Source organism: Saimiri boliviensis, chromosome 14, assembly GCF_048565385.1.
Source record: "Saimiri boliviensis isolate mSaiBol1 chromosome 14, mSaiBol1.pri, whole genome shotgun sequence".
NCBI lineage: Eukaryota > Metazoa > Chordata > Mammalia > Primates > Cebidae > Saimiri > Saimiri boliviensis.
This window is the reverse complement of record NC_133462.1, coordinates 82,574,848-82,597,703: the sequence shown is the minus strand read 5'-3', so window position 1 is coordinate 82,597,703 and position 22,856 is coordinate 82,574,848. Positions and strand designations below refer to the sequence as shown.

At 45.2% G+C, this 22,856-nt stretch overlaps 1 protein-coding gene across 2 annotated transcripts in view; it reads right to left on the bottom strand.

Annotated features, from left to right (window-relative positions):
* Positions 1-22,856, bottom strand: part of SLC35F3 (solute carrier family 35 member F3) — a 351,622-nt gene that overhangs the window by 111,964 nt on the left and 216,802 nt on the right. Inside the window, exon 1 of one of the 2 annotated variants that reach the window (XM_010351535.3) lies at positions 3,823-4,169. The exons of the other annotated variant lie outside the window; for it this stretch is intronic. Within the exon in view, the coding sequence (XP_010349837.1) occupies positions 3,823-3,898 (76 nt within the window). The 5' untranslated portion in view covers positions 3,899-4,169. Of the gene's footprint in view, positions 1-3,822; positions 4,170-22,856 lie in introns of those variants that run through there. 2 annotated transcript variants of the gene reach the window in all.

The following is a 22,856-nucleotide window of genomic DNA, read 5'->3' as shown; positions in this document are numbered from 1 at the left end:
CTAGGAGAGAACTGATTCCTGGAGAGCTTTACTCATTAGCCAGAAATCACTCATCCAGTGTGAGAGCTGGGTAGAGCCAGTCCACCTAATTCCAAAGCCCTCCCCCTTTCCACAACAAGAGGCTGCAGGCCTCCTGGGGGAATTCTCTGTCCTGTTCTCAACTGTTAGTTCCTACTGAATGTAATTTCATTGAACATGAATGAGCTGACTGTGAGCACAGAGCATCCCAGTCAGCACCACTCCATTAGAGATGCGCTGCTGCTCCATCTCTGCTTCTGGAAGGAAAGTCAAGCAAAGGATCTGTGAAGACAAGGTGTGCTGTCAGACGTGACAGACACCATCAATCTTGCCAGAAAGCGCTTTTCAAGCCTTAACCCCTGTCTGAGGCCCAGCCCCACTTTCCTCTCAGGCCGAGCTTTGTATTCACTGTTCTCTCTGCCTGAAACTGTCTCTCCTCCCCTTTGTACCAACAAGCTTTCTCATGTGCCCCCAGCCTCAGTTGCAATGCCCCAGAAGCCCTCCCCCTCAGAACGTCTCCTTCTTGGAAAACCCTGTTCCTCAGGAATATCTCCTCAGACAGGTCTCTTCCTCAGGAAGGCTTCCTTCTTCAATGGCCTCCTCCTCAATAAGGCCTTTTTCTTAGACTAGCCTCCTCCTCAGAAAGATCCCTTCTCCTCAGGCCTCCTTCCCAGGAAGGCCTTCTCCTTAGAAGCCTTCCTTCTCAGGAAAGCCTCTTCTCCTCAGGAATATCTTCTCCTCACAAAGGCCTCTTCTTAGAAAGGCCTCCTTCTCAGAAAGGCCTCCCGCTCAGAAAGGCCCTCAGAAAGGCTTCCTCTGCAGAAACCCTCCTCCTCATGAAGGCCTCCTCCTCAGGAATACCTCTTCATGTTGCTCAACTCTCCGTGCCCTGTGACATTTTGCTTTTAGTTCAGTACCAGAACTTAGTACTTTGCATTTGATAGTTTATCTATCTATCTGTATGTCTCTTCCCCCCTAGACTAAAACGCCCTTAAGTGAATGAAGCTAGCTTTGTTCCTTTTTGCGTTTCCAGGGCCTTGCTAAATTGTCGCAGGACACAGAGTAGGGTTGGGTTAAGTATTCGTTGAGTAAATGAAGTCATCTTGCCCATCTTCCTGTGTTTGAGTTTAACCAAGCATTGCCTTTTCTATTTTGGTTTTATATGTACCACATGCTGGTGCCTTCTTGCCTCCCCTTAGATGACACACTCTGCAAGCTAATAAATATTCCTTGCTGGCTGCATTCCATCCCTGTAGCCTGTCTGCCATCCATACAGAAACACCCACAGCATGGGGACCACCTTGCCCTGTGCAGTCGAGTTAAAACAAAATGATTCAACACTTCCAAAACCGGCACAGAAGATGCAAATGGTTTCCAAAAAATAGACCAAAAGCCAAACTGAATAAAAACACCAAGGGAAAAAAACAGGCAGAGAGAAAGAGCTCTATGCGAGCCAGGCACACCAAGGGCAGGTTTTATTAGGCCCCGATGCGCACACTTTTGCAAGGAATACACATAGGTATCCCATGCAAAATGCCACTGGGGGTTTGCTAGACATTTTCAGCTATTTCTACCTTACTGCATTTTCTCACAGCTGTTCCTTCTCTCTTACATTTGAGGAAATGGAGGCAGTGTTTCTGATTTACACAAATCCAACTGGAAAAGGGGCAGAGCCCAGCCTCGATCTTCCATCTAACCATTTCTTAGTTCATTACACATTTCCATTATCCACAGGCATTTATGAGGGAATGCTGGTTCCAAAGCCAAGCCCATGGTAAGGGTTGCTGGTGTTGTATGCACAGGTGACTCAAATCTCATTTGGCAGCAGCCCTAAGGGTTTTTTTTGTTTTGTTTTGTTTTTTTTTTTTTGAGGTGGGTGGTTAGAAGGAAATAATTCTTATTTTCATTCCCTGAAGGCAACCTCCAGGCTTGACCATAGGGAGGTACCTGTGCCTCGCAGGCCACTCACTGCCTCCTGCAGCACTTCTGAGGCCACAGTACCCAGTTCAGGTAGTCCCACCATCTGCATCCAGCCCACTTCCAGTGCAGTTCAAACCTGTCCTGCCCAAGGTGGGCTGGGAGTGTCCCAGGAAGACCCCTGCTGTTGCAGAGCGGGAGCAATCTGTTCTACCAGCAGGTAGTAGTGGGGCAGCTTCCACAGGACCCTGTGAGTGAGCAGACACTCCCTGCTTCCCTCGGAGAAACAAACAGCCAGCCCTTCCCTCCCCAACTCACACATACATGTGGGCAATGTCTGGGAGAAGGCTGAGAAATACAAACGCCCCTGGAAGAGGCAGCACACGCACTAAACTCAGGTGTAGATGACTGATTCCAAGTCATTCCTGAGGCTGGGATGGAGGAAAGAAGACAGCCGCAAGAAGAAAAGAAAACCCAACCTCCCAAAGACAGAAAATGATAAGAAATGGGTAAGTAGTTACAGTTCAGTACAAACTGATGTTCTGAAAAAAACGCATGAGTTTGGGATCAGACAGCCCAGGATTCTATTCTTGCTTCATTACCTACCAACTGTGGGTCTAGGACAAGTTAACCCACCTTGCTGGACCTCACAGTCACCCTCTGTAGGATGGGGGTTATAGGATTGGGACAGCTGCCAGCAGGCCTGTGTGGACGGCTGAGCTTGGAGTGTACAATTACCAAGCCGGCCTCTGTCTTATCCTTACTGGTTCTGAGATTTATTGTAATAAACAAGAACCCATGAGTGGAAGCAGGGTCCACAAAAGCGCAGAGAAGTCTGGGCTTTGGGGAAGGCAGAAGCCAGGCTCTGTTGGAGCCCATAGCTGCCCTTCACTTACTGCTGGTGCTCATGGGCTCTGTTAGCTCAGGACAAGCAAGAGCCTAGAGGGCAGCTCCTGGGACCAAGGGGTGGTCTGCCTGCCTCACCTAGCCAAGGTGGCTTGCTCCTGGGAGAGGGAGTTAGTGGTTCCACCTCTGCCTCCTGGGAGGGGGAGTGAAGAGCTGGGACTGATTCCTCTGCCCCCTTCTCCATTGGAAAGCAAGGCCCCTTAGGCCAGCAGAAGCCAGCTGTGTCTGAGGAAGCTCTTTTCCGTGGGCTGCTTCTTCCCCTGCCCTCTCGCTCACATTTCCTGGGTGGCAGCTGTTCCAGGCAGAAAGGCCAACACGGGGAGCACACCTTCTGGGGGCCTCTCACAGCCCTTCGGATCCCTCTGCAGGGCCGGGGAAAGAACCTGTTTACAGGCTGGTGCTGGCTCTTCCCTCACCTGTGCGCCCCGCCCATTCCCACGGAGCAGGGCAGTCGCTTGGCTGGTGGCCGGAAAGGCTTCGGAGCCGGCAGGAGAGACGTCTCCTTAGCCCGCTGCAGCCCTCTCCCGCCTCCACCAGCCGCGGGCAGCACCTCTGGCCGGCCTGGGGGTGAGACACAGAGCCCCACACCCGGGCAACTCAAGTGTGTGTGTGGTGGGGGGACACTGGGAGCGGCAGGACGACCCCCTCCTGCCGAGCAGACAAGAGCCCCAGGACAAGCTGGGATGGAGGTGAGGGTGCAGCTGCTGCCACATGCGCTGGGTGCTGCCCGGAAGGAGAGGCTTGGGGAGCCGCGTGCTCGCTCGCCGCGGCAGCTCTTGCCTGCTCGCCAGGGAGCTCAGGGCAGCCCCCGAAGCTGCCAGGTCCCCCCACGCAGGCGGCGGTGCGCTGCACTGCGGAGCCGCGTCCTGGGAAGCAGCCATCCTCCGCCCCGGCGCCCCGCAGCCAGGCAGTCCGCCTCAGGGTGGCAGCATCCCCCGGCTGGGGTGCAGGGACCCCCCGGGCGAGGCGGCCGCGCGTTACCTTCCACTTTGGTGAGGGTCAGGACCGGACTATTGCAGGCGCTGAGCGGGGCCACCCGGGCCGAGTGCTTCTTCATGATGAGCCGGCCGCCTGCAGGAGTGCTGCCGCCGATCGCCTACATCCTGGGGCCGGCTGGAGCGCGCTTCTCCCCGGCCCGCGGCCGACGCGTCCCTCCTCCGCCGGGAGCACCAGCGGCTCGCCCCTCTCAGTCGCGGCCTCCCCGGCTGCCCGCCGGGCTCCGGTCGCCGCGCTGCTCACTGCGGCGACCGCCCTGCCGCGCACATCCTCCCCGGCCGCGCAGCCACTCCACACACGCGCGCACAGCCTCCTACTTCGAGGTTGCTGCAAACTCCAACGTCACGTCCAAGTGCACTCCCTGCTCCCACCCCGCAGCTCACCTGCTCCGCCCTCCTCCCCAGTACGCCCAGCCCCGCAGCCCTCGTCCCCCTCTTCCTCCCAGCCAGGTCCTGACTGCAGCCGCTGGCCACCACCTCCCTGAAGAGCCCTTTAAAAGGACCAGCGCCTGCGAGGAGATACCCTGAGAACTTAAGCCTCAGTGTTGCAGAAGTTTAAAAAAAGGGAGTGCTTGACTTTGGTTGAGAGTTGACTCGTCACTGTGCAAAGTCCTGAATTATTTCACAGGGAGAGTTGGAAAAAAGCAAAGCTTCCCAAGGCTGGCATTCACTTCTTGAGTCTAGAGGCACATTATCTTGTTTGGCCCCGTAGATAGCTCGCTCACTCTATATTTTTTTGCGGGATGGAGTGGGGAGAGGGGGCAAACACCGCGGAAGCAAAACAGCTGCAAGAAAACAAAGGCTTGAAGTGATTTCTGCTCCCACCCCACTGCCTCAGTCTGGAGACACAAAGTCGCCTGGGAAGCAGGAAAGCTCCCTCACCGCCCCAGCTCCCAGGTTCTTGCTCCAGCTACAGGTCTGACATTTGCCTTGGCAGGCACCGGCTTCACTGCTGTCACTCAGACGCAGCTGTAAGCTATTGGCCGATGGTGCTTGTTAAAAAGCTATGTTATACCTATCGCATCACTTGCCAGCACAATCCCTGAATGATCCGGAGGGGCATTTACCCCAAGGAACGCATCGTCAGAGGTGACCTGCCATCATCCCTGCAGGTAGGACACACAGGACTCATGCAGCCCCAGAATGCCAAGGGCCTTATGTTCATCTCCTTTACACAAGCCCAACAGTTGAGATTCAAGGCGGGTTTTGTTGTTATCGTTGGTTAGGTCTTTGCCCAGAATTTCAGAACCCTCAATACTACCTGGTTTCCTGTCTCAAAGTTAAAATTTCATTGTATTATGTCATTCAAGTGCCCCCAAGGGTAGCTCTGTGGAGTGGTACACAGGGAGAGTGAAATTCAAGCAACAGGGTTTCCTACGTCAGCACCTACCAGTTGCTTCTGATGACATCCACCTGCAACCCCCAGATCTCTGGCAGAAGTGGCTCCTACTCCTAGGATTGCTCTTGTGGGATTCCTGTTATTACTTGACCTCTTGAACAGCTGTAATGAATGGAATGGCCCTGATCTCCAAAAGGTCAGGGCTTCTCGGGGTTTCTTTCCCATCACTACAGCCAAGGAAACGGTATTTGGGGTCCCTGCAGAGCCGTCTAGTGGTACCCCTCCACAATATATGCCTCTTACAGAAAAACTAGGAGTCTTCCAAGACTCTGGTGATGACACTACAATAAGCCAATAACTCATTTCCTTGTTTGGAAAAACTAAACTCAAATAAGCTTCAAGCAAAAGAATTACGTATTGTATGTTAAAGAGGATCATTTTACTGCAAAATAATACTTTTATATGTTTAATCAAGTTCAATAACATTTATTATATACATAGTAACTAAAACAAATAGAATAATTGCACACATTTTTGAGCACTTACTATGTATTAATGTTAACTGTCTTAATAATTTCATTTTCTACTCTCAAAAGTTCTGTAAGATTGTTGTTATCTTATTTCATAGATGGGACAACTGAGACTAAGAGAGGATAAATAAAATGTCGCAGGTCACAGAGTGAGTAACTGGCCAACCAGGGATTGAAATACAAGTGTGAATTATTCAAAAGCCTGAGCTCATAACCAATATGTAATTCTCTTACATGTTGGAGATACAAAATGCAAAAATTCCACATCGCTATTCCAAGTCAGCTGAGAGAGATGTGTCAGGTTTGAATGTGGTTTTGATAGATTTCACCATGCCTGAGCATCTCTACACTCCTGGGGATACTGGCTTATCCTTGTGCTGATTTGGGTCTCCCTCAGCACTTCACATTGGCCTCTAAACACACATTCTACAGGGCAAGTCACAGTGACAAGTTGTATTAGTCTGTTTTCACGCTACTAATAAAGAAATACTTGAGACTGGGAAGAAAAAGAGGCTTAATGGACTTACAGTTCCACATGGCTGGGAAGGCCTCATAATCACGGTGGAAGGCAAGGAGGAGTAAGTCATGTCGTATATGGATGGCAGCAGCCAAAGAGAGAGATTGTGCAGGGAAACTCCCCCTTAGAGAACCATCAGATCTTGTGAGACTTATTCACTATCAAGAGAACAGCACGGGAAAGACCTGCTCCCATGAATCAATTACCTCCCACTGGGTCCCTCCCACAACGCATGGGAATTCAATTTGAGATCTGGGTGGGGACACAGCCAAACCATATCATTCTGCCCCTGGACCCTCCAAAATCTCATGTCCTCATATTTCAAAACCAATTATGCCTTCCCAACTATCCCCCAAAGTATTAACTCATTTTAGCACACTCAAAAGTGGTGTATGAGCCTGTAAAATCTAAAGCAAGTGAGTCATTTCCTGATACAATGGGGGTACAGGCATTGGATAAATACAGCTATTTGAAATGGGAGAAATTGGCCAAAACAAAGGTGCTACAGGCCCAGTGAAAATCCAAAATCTAGCAGGGCAGCTGAATCTTAAAGCTTCGAAATTCCCTCCTTTGACTACAGGTCTCACATCCAGGTCACACCAATGTTAAGAGCAGGGTTCCCATGGTCTTAGGCAGCTCTGCCCCTGTGGCTTTGCAGGGTACAGCCTTCTTCCCAGATGCTTTCACGGGCTGGTGTTGAGTGTCTGTGGCTTTTCCAGGCACACAGTGCAAGCTGTCAATGGATCTACCATTCTGGGGTCTGGAGGACAGTGGCCCTTTTCTCACAGCTCCATTAGGCAGTGCCCCAGTAGGGACTCTGTTTGGGGGCTCTGACCTTACATTTCCCTTCTGCACTGATGTAGTAGTGGTTCTCCATGAGGGCCCAACCCCTGCAACAAACTTCTGTCTGGGCATTCAGGTGTTTTCATACATCCTCCAAAATCTAGGTATAGGTTCCCAAACCCCAATTCTTGACTTCTCTGCAGCTGTAGGCTACACACTACATGGAAACTGCCAAGGCTCGGGGTTTACGTCCCCTGAAACAACAGCCCAAGTTCTACGTTGGTCCCTTTCAGCCACTGCTGGAGCAGCTGAGACATAGGGCACTAAGTCCCTAGGCTGCACACAGCATGGGAACCCTGGGCCTGGCCCAAGAAACCATCTTTTTCTCATAGGCTTCCAGGCCTGTGATGGGAAGGGCTGTCGTGAAGAAATCTGTCATGTCTTTGAGACATTTTCCTAATTGTCTTGGTGATTAATAATCGGCTCCTTTACTTAGGCAAATTTCTGCTGCCAGCTTTAATTTCTCCTATTTTTAGATAAAGTCTCACTCTGTCACCCAGGCTGGAGGGCAGTGGCATGATATCAGCTCACTGCAACCTCTGCCTCCCAGGTTCAAGTGATTCTCCTGCCTCAGCCTCTCAAATAGCTGGGACTACAGGTATGTGCCACCATGACCGGCTAATTTTTTGTATTTTTAGTAGAGATGGGGTTTCACCATGTTAGCCAGGATGGTCTTGATCTCCTGAATTCGTGATCCACCTGCCTCAGCCTCCAAAGTGCTGGGATTACAGGCATGAGCCACTGTGCCTGGCCAGGATTTTCTTTTCTATTGCATTGTCAGGCTGCAAATTTTCCAAACTTGTATGCTCTACTTCCCTTATAAAACGGAATGCCTTTAACAATATCCAAGTCACATCATGAATGCTTTGCTGCTTAGAAATTTCTTCTGCCAGATACCCTAAATCATCTCTCTCAAATTCAGTTCCACAAATCTCTAGGGCAGGGGCAAAATGCCAAGAGTCACCTTTGCTCTAGCTCCCAACAAGTTCCTAATCGCCATCTGAGACCACCTCAGCTTGGACTTTATTGTCCATATCTCTATCAGCATTTTGGGCTAAACCATTCAACAAGTCTCTAGGAAGTTCTGAATTTTCTCACATTTTCTTGTTTTCTTCTGAGCCCTCCAAACTGTTCCAACCTCTGCCTGTTACTCAGTTACAAAGCCACTTCCACATTCTTGGGTATCTTTTCAGCAGTGCCCCACTCTACTGGTACCAATTTACTATATTAGTCCATTTTCATGCTGCTGATAAAGATATATCCAAGACTGGGAAGAAAAAGAAGTTTAATGGAGTTACAGTTTCACGTGGCTGGGGAAACCTCACAGTCATGGTGGAAGTCAAGGAGGAGCAAGTCACATCTTACATGGATGGCAGCAGGCAAAGAGAGAGCTTGCGCAGAGAAACTCCCCCTTATAGAACCATCAATTCTCATGAGACTTATTCACTATCATGAGAACAGTACAGGAAAGACATGCCCCATGATTCAGTAACCTCCCACAGGGTCCCTCCCATAACACATGGAAATTCAAAATTAATTTTTGGTGGGCACACAGCCAAACCATATCACAAGTGCTCAATAAATATTTGTCTGTTTTTAAAATATCTACTTTCTGTTTAACGCAATGTTGTGTACAAAGTCAAATAGTTAACAAACATCGTTAAAGACCATTAAATCTTTTTTTTTTTTTTCACATGCAGCCTAACCCAGGAGTTTTTGGTACTTGGGAGGTCATCACCTCCTCATGCCTGTTAACTTCTGCTTACTGAAGAGGAGTTACTGATTGCCATCTCAACTGCTTCCCCTTAATTTTCAGCATTCCATGTTGTTTCTATTTTTCATTTTTCATACTCATCTCCAACAGTCCTATGTGCTCTGTGTGCTGTGTTGTGTTTCAACAGCTGCCCCCCCACCCTACACTGCTCAAAAACCAAACTTCCCATACTTCTTTTTAAATTAGGAGTTTTCTGTCTGCTTGACCATATGAGTACAGATATTCCTTAAGTAAACATTTCTTTTTGGGAATGGGATGTGGTGGGAATGCCTATTTCAAAACTCATATAGACAAAATTATCGAGGAAGTTAACGGTGTACTGGCATATGAGCATGCATTACTGTTTTGAGAATTCCAACAATTTAAAGCTTCAGCCTGGAGTTAGGTCATAATAACCTATCTTGAGATACTTAGAAAATTGCCCCAGCCCCACTTAAAAACTCAAATCTCACATTCTCCCGTCCCCCCAAAATAGTGCCAATAATTCTTCCAACAAAGGGAGCTAAGACCCCCTCATGTATCAATGACAACAATACTGTATAAATAATATCCAGATAAAATGATGGGTCATTTGACTTCTGACCCATATTCCTCTTTTGAGGGTATTAGCATGAGATAATATCTGGATGAGATCACTGGGTACCTAACTGTCTTAACTTTAGTATTACAGGAGCTGGGATAAGGAACTGGGCTGATTTTTTCAGGTTTTACTCATTAAATCGGTCTTCCCTGTCATCTTCTAAGAATGTACTGTGCAACAGTTTGCTCATCAAAGCCAAGCATCTCCTCAGTGATGTGCGATGGTGTCTATTCTGATAGAAGCCTGTTCTTTATCACTAGCCCCACTCTCTTGTTTGCTTTTTCACTGATGTGGCTGGGAATCGGATGGGGCATTAATGACAATTTGTGGTAGTCTGGCATGGCAGACTTTTCAAGAGTGACTGGGTTTTGTGATCTCAGCAGCAGTCTGGATACTGAAGTGGGTGTGCTGAGTAGATACAGAAGGGAACAGATGCAGAGCTCACATACCAGGAGCATAAGTTTTATACTCCCTGCCTCCTCTCAACTCCTCACTTGCAAACCATAGAAAAAGGAGGTAAAATAAGAGTCCTAGATAAGAAAGAAGTCAAAATGGCCAGTTTCCCCAACCACCCAGGGGCTGTATTGAAATTGCATTGAGTAGACCCCCCAGGGCTAGGGCCGAGTCATGGCCCTTTAGAATGAGAAAGCAGACAGGCCTGGGCCCATTATCAGGAAGAGGGTGGCTATGTTGGGCCCATTCCTCAGATTCTGGAGGTTTGTTACTCTTCTTCCCGGTACAGAGTTCCAGCCAGGGTTGCATGAATAGCCTCTTTTTGCCCTACTTGGACTGGTTCACACATCCGCCATCCACTGGGTCCTCTATCTATTCATTCCCATGCAGGAGTATATAAACATCTATGGTCCCACTGCAAAATTCCAAGAAGGCATAAATCCATTTGCTAGAGTTAAGTGATACTTATGATTCCCTTGAGACTAAACAGAGCAAGAAATTGCCTTAAACTATAGCCAACAACTTGATTTTGAGCTCCAGCTCTTCCACTAAGAAGCAGCCAAACTTGAGTGGTCACTAAGTCTCCTTTGGCTTCAGTATCCCTATTTGGGCCTGAAAGAATTGGACCCCATTGGCAGTTTTCCAGCTGTATACTTTTCTTTTTAAAGAGACAGGATCTTGCTCTGTTGCCCAGGCTGAAGTGCTGTGGTGTGATCATAGCTCACTGCAGCCTTGAACTCCTGGGCTCAAGCAATCTTTCCACCTAAGCCTCCTGAGCAGCTGAGACCACAGGTGTGCACCATCACACCTGACTAATTTTTAAAAGTTATTTCTTTTTTAGAGATGTGAGCTCACTATGTTGCCCAGGCTAGTCTTAGACTCCTGGTCTCAAGCAATCCTCCTGCTTTGGACTCTCAAAGCACTAGGATTACAGGTGTAACCTATAAACAACCCAAACGCCCTCATTCTCTGCAAAGCAACTCTACTTTTATTTGTTAGGGTCTTATGTTAGATTTGGTTTATAAAAGAGATGTTATGGCTAAAGAAAGTTTAGAAAACCATTGATTAGATAATCTCCTAGGTTCTATTTGCCTTTAAAATTTGGGGTGTATGAAATTATCGTTCTAGATATTACAATTGTCACTGCCTACAAGGCTCTTTAAAAAATTCTTTCATGAGCATCTCCAGTTAATTAAGTAGATTCTTGATTTAAGTGGTTTTCTCACTTTTGACATAGTCAGAAATACATTTTACATTTGTCAAAATTGATGCACTAAAAAGGGCAAATTTTATGATTTGTAAATTACATATCAATTTTAAAAATTGGCAAAAATACATTTTACATCACAGCTTTTGCACACAAATGTGTATGCATGTGTGTGCATGTGTATAGATAATGATACATATACACATTTGTATAAACATATGGTATGTATATATCCACATGAACAGATATATAACTGATTAAACTAGTTAATTAACTATCGCTCTTACCACATGTGAGCACACTATTCTATCCATTCTGTTCTGTTTTTTTGTTTTGTTTTATTGTTTCACTGCAAAAAAAACCCACCACTGATGGTTACCAACTAAATTTGTTTTATTATGATATATTCATGGGTCATAATCCAACTGGTTTGAAAAATACTGTTAAAATTATATTCATGTAAGTTAAGTGAAGACCTTTACTTAATGTGTTCAGAATAAATTTAAAAATGTTAAATCCAGCTATGGTTTTCAACTGTCATAAAATAGACCACTTTAATTCATTCATTCTGAACTATCAACACCATTTAATAGTCCTTCACACTATTAAATAGTGAAAATAACAGATTATTTTCATGGTTACTGGTGTTTAAAAATAATCACTTAAGTGGCTGCTGGACTCAGACATGGAATTTCACCCCAATACATTAGTCCACAATATTCAGAAGCCTTCCGAGTGAGGCAAACACTGGTGTGTCCAACAGGAGGGAGAGGAAGCCTAATGCTGGCCAAGAAGTGGACTCCCCTGCACTGGGCAGCTCTGTCCCCTCACCTGGCAGGGGTCGTTGTTATCCTTTCAATAACTCCAAGCACACGGCCAGGGAAACAAGAATCTCACATGTCTCTTTTCTTCCCCAGGCAGCAACATGCCTCAGGTCCTACTAGCGTCCCATGATTTCTCCTCTTTTTCTAGGGAGGAACACCAAGGCTGAGTAACTCCAGCTAGAGACAGGACATTGGGAGGTGGGACCACTGGGCTTCCAGACTCATCCCCTGGCCCCTCCGGATTCGCTCCGGGTGACGACATAGCGGCTGACCCTGTGGTGATGCTGGACTCCAGCATCAGGATCACGATGACCAAAGTGGAGGCACAGAGATGGGAGCTGGGTGTCTGCCTGCTTGCTCTGTAAATCCGGGTCAGGGGCCTGTCCTGTGCGCAGTGGCAGACACTAGGTGTTGGCTTCTGGAAGAGTGTACCACAGCACGGTGGAGCTGAGCAGGGCACCACCCTGGCAGTGGCACTGCTGGGAAGGAGCTCCTGGGCTGGACCCCTAGGGGAGAGTGGAGCTCCCTTTCCTGGGAGCTTCCAGAGGTCAGCTGTGTGGCCAACACAGAGAGTCAGGGTGTCAGGACTAACACAGTGTCTAGCACACAGTAGGTAAGAAATGATAGTCCTTTCCCATTGGGAAGCGGTCATGCCAGCTTCCAGAAACTCCTTCCAACAGTGTGAATCAGTGCAGAAAGGGGACACTGCTTATACACGGTTTTTCTTGAGCAAGTTATTTCATTTCTTCATGATCAGCCAGATGTCTCTCCTCCAAAATGGAGATAATCATAGTATCTGCCTTCTACCGCAGCTACTATTGTGGTGAAGGTTAAAAAATTAATATATGTAAAGTGCTTATAATAGTAGCTGGCAAATAGTAAGAATCAGTATACATCAGTCTCTATTTTCAGTCTTTTACATAATGGAAAGAGTCATCTCTGATTTAGTGTCTAACACAGTATATGGCTCGTATATAATAGGTGTTCCAAGTGAGAAGAAAGAAAAGAGGAGGGAGGGAAGGAATGAGGGAGGGAAGGAAGGAAGAAGGAGGGAAAGGGGAAGGAAGAAAAAATGGAAGGAAAGGAGGAAGGGAGGAAGACGGAGGGGAAAGGGTGGAAGGAAAGAAGAAAGGAAGGCGGGAGGGAGGAAGGATGGAAGGAGGGAGAAAGGAAGGAAGGAAAGAAGAAGGAGGGAGAGAGGAAGGGAAGAAGAAGGGAAGGAAGAAGGAGGGAGGGAGAAAAGGAAGGAAGAGGAAGAAAGGGAGGGAGGAAGGAAGGATGGAAGGAGGAAGGAAGGAAGAAGGAGGGAGGGAGGAAAAAGGAAGGAAGAAACAAAGGAAGGAAGGAGGGAGGAAGGGAGGGAGCAAAAAGGAAGGAAGAAAAGAGAAGGCAGGAGGGAGAAGGAAGGAGGGAGGGAGAAAAAGGAGGAAGGGAGGAAGGAAGGAAGGATCGAAGGACGTAAAAAAGATAAGGGATGGAGGCAGGCTATTAACAGGACCCAGAATTCTAGAATCTTCTAGAATTTCCTGCTTCATCCCAGACGTTCCTTTGCCGCCTGCCTGGCACCAGGAGTGATGAAGTCATGCTGTCTCGTTTCCCTCTGCTCAGGCCTCTGTGTCTCTCTCTCCGGCTTGATCTCAGAGGAAGTGTTTTTTGGAGACCAGGGCACCGGACTCAAGGTGAGGAGGGCGATCAGATGCCATTTAGTTCGGAAATAGCTGCCTACTTGTGTTCCGGATGACTCATCGACCACAGCTGGCCTCCAGTCAGATTCCTCTGTAGAGTGGGAACTAGAATACTGACCTAAATCGGATCCTTGTCAATGGCAGGAGACGGCTCCCTTGGCTGGTGTCTGTTTCCAAGGGTGAATCAAGGGGATTGGCCCTCAGGCTGGGCTTGAGTTGGAGGAAGATGTCTGGGTTTGAAAGGATGTTGCTGAGGCTCCACTCCTTAGTTATTCCTGAGCACAGGCTGTCCAGGACCTGCAGGCAAGTTTTGTTCAATGAGGTCCTCGGAGGCTCAACGTTGGGCAGACCCAGTTTCAGAAGTCCTGATCTCTGAGACAGGGGCCTCCTATGCACTGCGAAGCCCTTTGCCTCTCTCCAAAGGCAGCCATCATGTTCTGCCTTGCTCTGAAGTTATGTGTATACTTGCTCCAGCCTCAGCTGGGCTATCAACTCTCTACAGCAGGAACCTTGCTGTAAACAGGGTCTCAGTAATCACTGTCGAGTGAATGAAAGTGTGGAAAGTCACTAGGGCAGAAAGCAGCAGGACTTTTCCATGGGTCAAGGTGGGCAGGTCTTTGGAGGCAGGCAATGTCAGCCCTGGAAATAGCCCCCTAGGAACCAGGAAGGCAGCACCACACAGTGAGAACCCCTTGGGTGCCAGCTACCCTGGGCATCCTGCTCCTCACATGGACCCTCATTCCTGCTGGCTTCTTTCTGCTGCCTGAGAAACTGGCTCTCCTCCTTGATTGCCTGCTTAGGCCAGTGATCTAGGAAATCACCAGGCCCTCTTAATGACTGACTCTGCTGTTCCACTCATCATATAAATACCAGATGCCTCCAAAGATCACAAAAACTCTGCAGTGTTTTTCACGTAGGAGTGGTGCAGTGGGTTTACGAAGTGTCACACGGAGAGGTGCTGAAAACTACTTATCACATCTCCCTGCCTCTCCGCATTTCCTAGCTCCCCCAGCTGCCACATGCCCCCTCATCCCTCCAGCATCCTCACCAGCAAGTCCTTCCTCCCCACACTCTCCTCCTCATCCACACAGTGCCCCCATCAGCAGGTCCTTTCTCCCAGCATGGCCTTCTTCTCCTCCTTCCTCTACATGGACTCCTCACCCACCACCGTCTGCAGCCCCACCCCCCTCCCCTGGTCATCTTGGGTAAGAGGACCCTCTTGGGAAGTATATTCTGTTATCCGCTCAGTCGTGGGGGAGGCCCCTAGATTTCTGGCTCCTAAAACCCTCGTCCTTGCTTTGTTTGCTGTCTTGTGGGCTTGGTGCTGGTTTGCTTTGTCTCTAGTGAGGAACTTTCTTCTGGATATTGATGCAAGCTTCTCTCCACCTCAAGAACAACTCACTCATAGCACTGGGTTTGACTCTTGGCCTAGTTTCTTTTATTGGAAGCCCTCAGGCCCTTCTCTAGGCTTCTAGCTGTTTCCTGCCCCTCAGACTGGCTTCAGAGAAAGGTCAGAGCCTGAGTGGAGTCCAGCAAGCCTAGATTCTTCAAGTGGGAGGGAGTTCAGGTACAACTCCCGCATTCCGGGTGCTACCTGTTCTTGGGTATTGCCTCTGTTGCCCAGGCTGGAGCGCAGTGGCGCGATCTCAGCTCACTACAATCTCTGCCTCTCGGGTTCAAGCGATATTGAGCACTGTCTCTTGAGCTACCACCTCACTGAAAGCAGCCATTCTGTTCCCAGTGCTGTGTTCTGCTTAGTAACCACGAAGGTGAGCTCTAATCAGTAATATTCCCCAAAGGCTTGACATGCTGACACCGTTAACCTCAGAGTATGGCTCATTCTAGTCCACTAGAACTGTCCTGGGAACTCACTGAATGGGAGCCAACATTTTGCATGTCACAGATTGCCAAATGACCCTATTCGCCAAAAAAATATAAAGTGCTCTAAAGAAATAATTGTGTCTTTCCACCAATAAGCACTGAGAATGGCTCCTTCTCGCTTGTTTTTTACGAATTTGTTGGCTTACCCTAGGCATTTAGAGTCAGTTGTATTCCTAAGAAATTGTACTAATCGCCAGAAGAGTAGCTGCAGGAAAAAGGGAGAGAGATGTCCCACAATTTAATCAGATTTGAGCAACACATCTTGCTTTTTGCAAAAGCAAGCAAACCACCGAAAATCCTGCTCAAGGCAAAGGCTGTTCCTTGCTGTGAAGCAGAAAGAGAAGGTCCTGCTAAAGCTGGACAAAGCAAAAACAGATGAGGTGTAGAGGTGTGTCCCCCTCCCGAATGAGCCACTGTGAGTCATCCTTTGTCCCAAAGATCGGTTTGTTAGTGTATAGCAAAAAGTCAACTGAATCCCCAATAATTCCCTAGAGTTCTCAGCAGGGTTTGGAGGGCTAAATGTATACAGGATTTGTTCCTAAAATTGTCTAGTGGGTGACACAGTATTTCTGGCCCGTGGATTCCTATACTACCTTCTAACAAATAGTTCCTTAGGCACTAGGACAAAGGTGAACTTCTCAGGGCTCCAGGGGTGCATCTGAAGTGATGCTTTGGGGCCATGGCAATTGTGAGCAGTCCGGAGCCCTCAGCAGGGGAAATCACGCTGGGTTTGTGTTTGCCAGAGTTTATCATCAACAAGATAATAATGTTCTAGCTTGATGGGAACCTTTTGACATGATCTAGTCCAAATGTGTTTTTGGATTTTTGTCAATCTTCGTTTCGCTTTTAAGATGATTGTCTTTAGAAATTCCACGTACTGCTGAAGAGAATAAAAACTGATATATCCTTTTTGAAGGTTGATGAGAGATATCAAAGTTGTGGCCTCATAGCCACTGTTTCTTTTTTTAAACTTTTTTTTCTGAAAAACAATCTGATGTGAACATAGATATGCTACAAAGATGTTCATCCAAGCGTTATTACTCTTAATACACTGGAAATAACCTAAATGTTCATCAGAAGGGAAATGGCAAATAAAGTATGGTGTATTTCCACAAAAGAATATAAGCTAGCTGAGAAAATAAGTTATTCAATAACACAGGGAGAATGCTGGAGAGGAAAAAAGGTATGCATTTTACAGCCCACAGAATCCTAATGCATACTACATATTCCCTTCACATGTAGCTCATATCACTCAACATATATGTGTGCATATGTTATCCACATATTATTTATCCCTAGCTCATATATTCAGAGAAAAATGGAATAAACTTCCACTTTTTAAAAGTTTTCGTGTCTTCTAACTACCACAATGAGCGACAGTGAGTCATTCTCCTGGAGACTTCTCTGACAGAGAAAGTTGTCTACTTTTAAAGTTCAGTTCCCTGGGGGATTGTGTTGAAACCATTCTTGACGCTTAAGAATAGTTTCACAGGTCTAAAGGATGAGTCTCTTGTAAACAGATACAAATGATACTAAAAATGAGAAGAGTCTTCATGAACTGGAATGTGTAAGACGAGAAGGAAACTTTTTTCTCTTTTGAAATATTTCGACCATTTCTGTTTTTTAAAATGTAAAACTCCTTTAAGTCTGTGCTTTTAATGTCACTGTCTCTTTGTCTTTTTATAAGTGTTTATTATAACATCAAAAGTAAATGAGCACTCTCATTTTCCTTATTTTAAATCTTTTGTTTTCTTACATCCTTTTTATTTTTTCTTGCAATATAAATTTTCAGAACATGCTGGTAATGAAACAAGAAGAAAGGAGAAGGTGAGAGATGCTTTTAATAACGGTACTGCATTCCTCCAATAATTCCTTCAGGAATGAAGAAATCAGGCCGGGCGCGGTGGCTCACGCCTGTAATCCCAGCACTTTGGGAGGCCGAGGCAGGTGGATCACGAGGTCAAGACATCAAGACCAGCCTGGCCAACATGGTGAAACCTCATCTCTACTAAAAATACAAAAATTAGCTTGTCATGGTGGCACATGTCTGTAGTCCCAGCTACTCGGGAGGCTGAGGCAGGAGAATCGCTTGAACTAGGTGGAGGTTGCACTGAGCCAAGATCATATCACTGCACTTCAGCCTGGACGACAGAGAGAAAAGAGACTCTGTCTCAAAAAAAAAAAAAAAAAAAAAAGAGAAAAAGAAAAAAAGAAATGAAGGAATCCGTACCTAGAGTTCTGAGCTGGGGAGACTCATTGGTTGCGCTTCCAGGCAGGTGCAGCTCTCTATTGGTGGTTTAGCAAGGAGCAGTAAGTTGCCTTTTCTTCTTGCTGCTTCCTTCTGCTCCAGTCTCACTGAGGCCTTTCCTAGCCCTCTCCCCCATCTCTTCATTCCAGCTGACATAAGGTTTTTGATTTTTCCTTTGAGTATGCATGAGTGAAGAAGCTATTGTATTGTTATCTGTCTTAGACAGGAGTATGGGTAATCTCCTCACATCCTGGCACCTTGAAATGACAGCTGATTGAAATGCGGAGGGCTCTCGCTCACGAAGGAGGCTTGTGCTCTGGCAGAGTGGTGGGAAAAACAGCAACACAGGCCCTGGATGCATTGCCTTTATTCCTTTCAACATGTCATTCGCAGGTATTGGCTTCAGGGCACACAGGTAGGAAATTATTATTTAGATACAGTGTTTATAAATGGGTTTGTGGTTGCCGGTGATATATTGTTTATCAATATAAATACTTCTTGGTGTGGAATTACTTGATTTTGATATGTCAAAGCTCAAATGAATGAACTATGACACAATTCAAGACTTCCCCCTTGTCTTTGGACTTTTTTTCTTTGCCACTGTCTAAAACATGCCCCTGTTTATTTGCACATACCTTTAAAAAAAATTTTTATTTTTTTAATTTCCCACCCACACGTCCTGATAGGCCCTAGTGTGTGTGTTGTTCCTTACCATGTGTCCATATGTTCTCATCATTTCACTTCAACTTGTAAGTGAAACATGTGTTTGGTTTTCTGTTCATGCGTCAGTTTGCTGAGGATAGTGGTTTTCAACTCCATCCATGTCTCTGCAAAGGACATGACCTTGTTCCTTTTTATAGCTGCATAGTATTCCATGGTGTATATGTACCACATTTTCTTTATTCAGTCTATCATTGATGGGCATTTAGGTTGATTCCATGTCTTTGCTATTGCATTTGCACACACCTTAACCCCTCCTATAAACCATTGCTTTTTATAAAACTAAAAAGACAGAAAAAAGCACATCTCAAACCAAAAACATCATCAGCAGAAAACTACCAGGCATCAAAACCCATTCAAGTCTTGTATTCCACTCCTGGGAGTGGGGGCCATCCTCAGAAGAGCTCTCTGCTGAGCCGAATTTATGGGAAATACTCACAGGAGAAGCTCACTGATTTTTATTTTGATTTTGATTGCTTATTTAAAATGAGTGGGGCATTAAAAGTTCTATTATAGCTGGATTCTAATTTGGGATTTGTAGCAACCTAACACATCATCTAAGATACGAAGGATGTTTGTAACTTGAAAATCTGTCTCCGGCAGTGTCATTCTCAAAATTTAAGGCACATGTAACCATGGTACCAGCAGCATTATTTGATTTATTAATGGGATGGACAACATGAAGCACAAAAAATTTTACTCGACCACCCTTGGAGCTGGTTGAAGCTATCGAATATGTCAGCTTAAGCTGTTAGCATGAAGAAGAATCTAAAATCACTTTCATGGCAAAATAGTTATAATCCTGCCCAGAAATGATAGAGGTAAACACAAGTGTATCTTCATCCAAGCACATTACATATTAATTCATAGGACACTTCTTTATGAATCTCAATAGTAGTAATCAAATCACACTGGGATTTGGAGTACTTGGGCCCAATTCAGTTGTGAGGCATGGAGCCTCTCCTGCATTTGGTGACTGTTCTCTGCTGCTTTCTGGTGGACTGTGTGTTATGGCTACAGCTGATATACTGTGCTCCTGCAAAGGAGGGTCTAGACACTGTTTAAGAGCATAGACTCTCTGAGGTAGAAAGGGTTTTGGAAATCATCTTGTATATCACCCGCAGTTTGGGACAGGAAGGAATAAAACTAAGAAGATGATAGAGAAACAAAAAACTATGACTATTCTGGGAACACTAAATAGAAGCAACCTAAATATACCTCCAGAAGTGCACAAACAGCCAAAATGATGAGGTCTGTCTCGCAGCTGCAGCTGCAATGAAGCCGAGAGTATTTTAGATTGATGGGACCTGCCTGCATTTCAGAGACTCTTCTGGAGGTAAAATAAAGAGGCCACTCCTTCTTGGATATCAGTTTTAAACTTTGGACAAGATTCAGGAAATTTATAGTGTCTTTAAAGTGACTCTGTTTTTAGAAAAGGAAATTGCGCCTTTAGGGAAAAAAAATATACTTAATTTGAAGAAATGAAAGGCCATGTAAGTGCTTCCCAGATCCAAGTGGAAGTTTTTGGGAAAACAAGGGACCTCCCGGGGAGAGGTGATAGGTGAATTAGGGCATCTGGTAAGGCTATCAGGCAGTTTTGTCAGAAAGGAAGGCAGTAGGCATAACAGCAAACTCATCTTCCTGCCATCAAAGAATTGACAAGACAACCCATGGAGCAGGAGAAAATATTTGCAAATCACATATCTAATAAGAAAGTTGCATTTAGAATACGTGAAAAACTCTTACAACTCAATAATAAAAAGACAACTCAATTAAAAATTGGCTGAAGAGTCTGCAGACGTATTTCCCCAAAGAAGATACACCAAGGCCAATAAACACATGAAAAGATGCTCAGCATCATTAGCCATCAGAGAAATGCAAATCAGAACCACAATAGACGCAGACATCTTTTTGACATACTGATTTTAATTCCTTCGGCTCTATACCCAGAAGTGGGATTACTGGATCATACGGTAGTTCTATTTTTAGATTTTGAGGCTCCTCCATACTCTTTTCTGAAATGATATTAACTTACATTCCCACCAACAGTGTGCTTTTCCCATTCCTCTGCACCTTCACCAGATGCATGCTATTATATACCTTTTTTGTAACTGCCTTCTAACAGGTATGAGGTAGTAGCTCATTGTGGTTTTGATTTGCATTTCCCTGACAGAGATGTTGAGCATTTTTTTCATATGCCTGTTGACCATTTGAATCTCTTCTTTTGACGAATGTCTGTTCAGGTCCTTACCCATTTTTTAATTGGATTATCTGTTTTCTTGCTATTGAGTTGTTTGAGTTCCTTATTTTTTGTATATTAGCCTCTTATCAGATGTATGATTTGAAAATATTTTCTTCCAATCTGTGGATTGTGTCTTCATTCTGTTAATTATTTCCTTGGGTGTGCAGAAACGTTTTACGTTGATATAATCCCATATGCCTGTTTTTGCTTTTGTTGCCCATGCTTTTGGAGTCAACCAACAAATCACTGCCGAGATCAATGTCATAAAGTCTTTCTCTTGTGTTTTCTTCTAGGATATTTACAGTTGCAAGTCTTACATTTGTCTTTGAGCTACTTTGAGCTGATTTTTGTATATGATATATGAGACAAAGTCCACTTTTATTCTTCTGCTTGTGAATTAATATGCAGTTTTCCCAGCACCATTTATTGAAGAGACTGTCCTTTCCCCACTGTGTCTTCTTGGCACCTTTGTTGAAAATAAATCGTCCATAAATACTTGGGTTTACTTCTGGGCTTCATATCCTATTCCATTGGTTGGTGTGTCTGTTGTTATGCCAGTGCCATTATGATTTTTGTTTTCTTTCTTTTCCCTTTTCTGTTTTTCAAGACAGGGTCTCACTCCATTGCCCAGGCAGGAGTGTGGTGATGCAGTGCAATCATAGCTCACTGCAGCTTTGAACACCTGGGCTCAAGCAATTCTCCCACAGCCTCCAGAGTAGCTGGGACTATAGGCACACACCACAGCTGGCTAATTTTTAATTTTTTTTATAGAGATGAGGTCTCACTATGTTGCCCAAGCTCATCTTGAACTCCTGTACTCAAGGAATCCTTCTACCCTGGTCTCCCTAAGTGCTGGGATGACAGGCATTTGATTATAATGTAGCAGGAGCGGCCACAGGAAACGGATCTCTGGAACACCTAATACAGGAGGAAAGAGTTTATTCGGCCAGGAGCCTGAGCATAATTTATCCAAAGCTCAGCTCATCTAACAAAGGAAGGTTCTACCTTTATATAGGCTTATACTTTAGATATTACACATGGAAGAATCTTAGGTTTATAGCTTTAGAAATAACATATAAAAAAAGTCTTGGTTTACAGCTTCAGGAATCACATATGAAAGGGTTCCAGTTTATAGTTTTAGGACTCACATGTGAAAAGGTCTCTGTTTACAGTTTCAGGAATCACATATGAAAGGGTTCCAGTTTACAGTTTTAGGACTCACACGTGAAAAGGTTTCTGGTTTGATCTTGTTTTAAGTAAAAATAGTGCCTTCCGGAGAGTTTCCCCAAGACCAAGCCTGCCACCTACAGGAAGGTGAAACAGGAGGTACCAGCTGTTCAGCCTTTTCTTCTATTGAAATGCAGTGTTGATGGTCAAAGGGGAAGTTCATCAGAGATGCCTGGGTCTCCCTCTTCAATAATAGCTTTATAATATATTTTGAAATCAGGTAGTGTGATACTTCCACTTTGATTTTTTTACTCAAGATTTCTTTGGTTATTCAGGGCATGGTGACCACAGTTACTATTAACATACTGTATATTTCAAAATTGCTGAAGAATAGATTCTTTACATTGTCACCACAAAAAATTGGTAAGTTAATGAGGCAATGGATATGTTAACTATCTTAATCTTTCTACAATGTATACATAAATCAAAACATCACATTGTACCCCATACATATAATTATTAATTGTTGATGAACAAAACTAATTAATTTTAAAAAACACAATGAGGTACACTTCTACCTACAAGAATGGCTAGAATAAAAAAGGCAGACAGTAACAACTGTTGGAAAGGATGTAGAGAAATTACAGTCCTCATCCACTGCTGGTGGAAATCCACTTTGGAAAATTGCCTGGCACTTCCTCAAAAGATTCAACAGAATTACTATACTACCCAGCAGTTCCACTCCGAGGTATATACCCATGAGAAATCAAAATATATGTGTATATACAGAAACTTGTGCATAAATGTTCAGAGCAGTATTACACATAATAACTCAAAGTGAAATCCTTCCCAAACATCAATGTTCTGCTGTCTCATCCAGCGCCCTTTTCTAGGAACTGTTTCATCTTTTTCAAGAAACACTGTACATAATCCATGTCATCAACATGAAAATGACCAAAAACGCCTTCACATGTACTAATGTCTTACTTGAGCAAAAGGTGCTAGTCAAG